Below are 3,656 nucleotides of genomic sequence, written 5' to 3'. Positions count from 1 at the left end.
GTATCTCATATTTTTTTTTAGAAAAAAATAAGTTTTTCACCTTGTAATTTTGTAAATCCATATTGTAACAGCCGAGAAAGTTTAATGTGCTAAATTAGATATTAGTGATTACTGACACATCTTACTCAAATATTTATACTGTATGCATATTTAACAGAATAAATGCAGTAAACATGGTTGGGTCCACATAAAGCACAATGCAACAGCAATCTCCTGCCCTGTTGACTGAAGTTATTATTGCTCTTCCACTATCAAATCTAAAACATGACTCGTGTCATATCCAATGCTAGGTGACGCAGTGAGATCTTTGCTTTCTACGCCCATTTATCATTAACTGAAAGCTGATGAAAATAGTTCAGATGATTTGAGCTGCAGCACCTGACAGTTGAGAGCTCGGTCATGATGGTTTCTTATCGTTTATACTGGACACTGTGTATGTTGTTGTGTTTTGGTGAGACTTCTAAGCAATTAAATAATGTTGTGTATTGAATTTAATACCTGCAGAAATATCTATCTGTCTTTTTCTACAGGACAATATTTGGGTCAATATCTGCAGATCCCTGAACCGCCTTATAAAGAAGAAGGAGACAGTGTGGTGTTCACTCTGGAAAACCCCCCACCCTCCACATCGATTCTTATAACTCAATGGTTTTTTACAACAGCTACTATAATTATAGTAGTGTCTGGTGTACCTACAGTAAACCCCACATATGAAGGAAGAATCAGTTTCGACAGCAACACTCTCGCTCTGGAGCTGCAGAACCTGACACACAGTGATTCTGGAATATACAGACTCAGTGTAACAACTTCTGCTGGAGAGACACGTACTGGAGAAACTTCACTACAAGTGTTCGGTGAGTATGTAACAATTTTCTTTTTTCTTTTTTTTTGAGCATAGACTATATGTCTAATAGATGGTGATACAAATGGATATTTAATAATTATATTAAGTATGAATGGATGTTGGGGGTTGATTTTTATTAAAATATTGTTTATATTTTGCTGTTGTTGTTATATGATTGCATTAAGACAGTCTTGAACATTTTTTTACCTTCATTATTTACTTTTGGTACTTTATAACTTTTTGGGCTTAAATTCTTATTGTTTGACCCTCAAGTCGAGGTGTTTTAAATCTTAGGGTCAAATTAAAGGGGTCTAGTATAGGCTTTAAAACACCTCGGCTATTCAAGCAATAAACATTTCTGTCAGTACTGTTCAGTACTGCCCTGGACCACACTGAATTGAATTTCATTCAGTGCTCACTAAATGTGAAAGACTCATTTTAGATCCAGTGTCTTTGTTCTTTCTCTCTCATTTACACAGAAAAACTATCTGTCAGACTTATTGGTCCAGAAGAACCATTAATAGAGGGCGAATCATTTGCTAACATCACCTCTAAAGGAAATGGCATCATCACCTCTGTGCAGTGGATGAAAAATAACAGTCCTCTGTCTCCTAGCAACAGCATCATCTTCTCACCTGATTTCAGATCAGTGTCCATCAGTCCAGTGCAGAGATCAGACAGTGGAGAATATCAGTGTAAATATACAAACCCTGTCAACTCTGAGACGGCAAAACTCAGTCTGATCATCAACTGTGAGTGTTAAACATTTAAACAAAGATGATTTGAGGTCAAACCTGATGAAATATAAACTTCAGTGCTCAGTTTGTTCCTCTAACAATGAGTCTCTTGTGTTTGTTCTAGATGGACCAGAAGATGTTTCTATTAAGGGTCTGGGTGAGGTGAATTCAGGGGCTCCTGTGTCTCTGTCTTGTTCTGCAAATTCTGTACCTTCTGCCTCATTCAGATGGATGTTTAATGGAACAGACACCGGTGTGACCACAGACACATACACCATAGATAAGACGGACTTCACACACAGTGGATATTACGACTGCACTGCCTGGAATAACGTCACAAACAGAAGCGCCTCACAAAGACATCCTTTACTAGTTAAAGGTAAGCAGTTAAAACTAACCTGAAATTTGATAACCATTGCTTTGACCTTAATTTACCACTTACACAAAAGCACTTTCTATCTTTGAAAATGTATATTTTAAAATTTTTTTTTTTTTTTTTTTTACTTATAATCATTTTTTACATTACAATCAATTTTATACACATCTGTTCTAGAGTTGTGTTGCTTTGAATAGTCTGTTATTTCATATGTTCATATGTGTTTGCCACAGTAGGTGGTAGAGGAGGAGGAAGAGGAGGATTAGTTCCCAGTGACCAAGTTGAAATGAATAGGCATTGATGCATCAATGTCAATGTCAATGGAACTGAATTAAAATTTGTTGAAACAATGTTTTAATTTTAACAAAATTGCATTAGTAATGTCACTGAATCATTATTAAGAAGTGATGTTGATTCATGATGTACCCAGAGATAATGATGACACAACATTAATGTTTAACATTTGCTACATCAATTCCTGATCAAGGAATTGATACAATGTTTCTATTACTACACTAAAACATAAAAAACAAGACGTTTTGTGAAAACCATAAAAAAAAAAAACCTTTCCAGCATACTGTAACTAGGTCACTATATTTTTGCTTTACATGGGTATCTCTTCTTTTCTTCAAACACAATCAATAGAAAGTGCTAGGACTACTCTTGTGGAAGATTTCTATTAATCAGAATATAAAGATTTAAGTATAATATAACCATTTTTATTCTCTTTTTATTGTAATCATGTATCTGACTATGTCTGTGTAAGAGGCCTGTGAGAGAATGGAATGTGCTTGTCTCTCGCTCTGCCTCTGCCATTAGATATATGGTAACTGTGCCTAAGCTGTGCGTCTCATTCTGCCATTGAAGAATATTTACAGGATGAGCGGGGACCTCTAATATAAATAGCTTGAGGTCTCTTCACAGCCAACAAATGGAAGAATAAATAAACAATATTGGTGCAGAGTTTGAAAATGTATAAGATGTATTGATCCCACTTGGGGTGGAGAACTATAGGAAACCTGTATAAAAAGATTGTGCGAGAGCTGGTCCGGCTGTTGTGTTCTGCAGACCAACTTGTTTTTTTTTGTTTTGGTTTTTTTTTTTTTTTGTAATAAATCTTCTGGCATCAAAACTCCAAGACTTAAAGAGTGGTTTTTCACAGAGGCGAAAGAAGCCACTACACTCTGAGAAAACAAACACAAAGTTCTTTTCTATTTACATTTGTACACTCTCTTGCCAAATCAGTATCCCCATAGATACAATCACACTAAGTAGATCACACCTCAGCTTTGTCTGATCGGCATTTCATTTCCTTCACTCTCTCTTCCTCCCCTCTTCTCTCCACATGCTGAGATCACCAGAAATTCACCCAAAAATCAATATGGTTTAATGTGAACAATTACCATACAGCACAATACGTTTGGTATCATTTGAAATGTTTCAGTGCGAATGGTACAATGGTCTCATCTCATCCCCACAGATGTAAACCTGTAACACTCAGTCCTATAGAGCAAACACAATTAAAAGGAGAATTGTTAAAAAATTCTTGTACGTTTGGATTTAAATGAAGACAAGAAAACAGCTTTTAAAAAAGCTATTAAATAACAGATATGTATTTACATAAACAGAAATGACACTGAACTAAAAAAAACACAAGATATATAAAGAATCCTTGGACTGGTAAAAGCATATCACTCAA

The 3,656-nt window shown here is 35.4% G+C and overlaps 1 protein-coding gene across 1 annotated transcript; it reads left to right on the top strand.

Moving 5' to 3' along the window:
* Positions 1–319: 319 nt before the first annotated feature.
* Positions 320–3,104, top strand: LOC137032187 (carcinoembryonic antigen-related cell adhesion molecule 16-like). The gene is made up of 5 exons (XM_067403830.1): positions 320–451; positions 531–854; positions 1,324–1,596; positions 1,706–1,960; positions 2,191–3,104. The coding sequence occupies exons 1-5, from the start codon at positions 400–402 to the stop codon at positions 2,256–2,258; spliced, it is 972 nt and encodes a 323-aa protein (XP_067259931.1). The 5' UTR covers positions 320–399; the 3' UTR covers positions 2,259–3,104.
* The last annotated feature ends 552 nt before the right edge of the window (positions 3,105–3,656 follow it).

The sequence above is a fragment of the Chanodichthys erythropterus genome, chromosome 2 (assembly GCF_024489055.1).
Source record: "Chanodichthys erythropterus isolate Z2021 chromosome 2, ASM2448905v1, whole genome shotgun sequence".
Taxonomy (NCBI): Eukaryota; Metazoa; Chordata; class Actinopteri; order Cypriniformes; family Xenocyprididae; genus Chanodichthys; species Chanodichthys erythropterus.
Note: the sequence above shows the minus strand (reverse complement) of the source record. Positions and strands in the feature narration are given on the sequence as shown.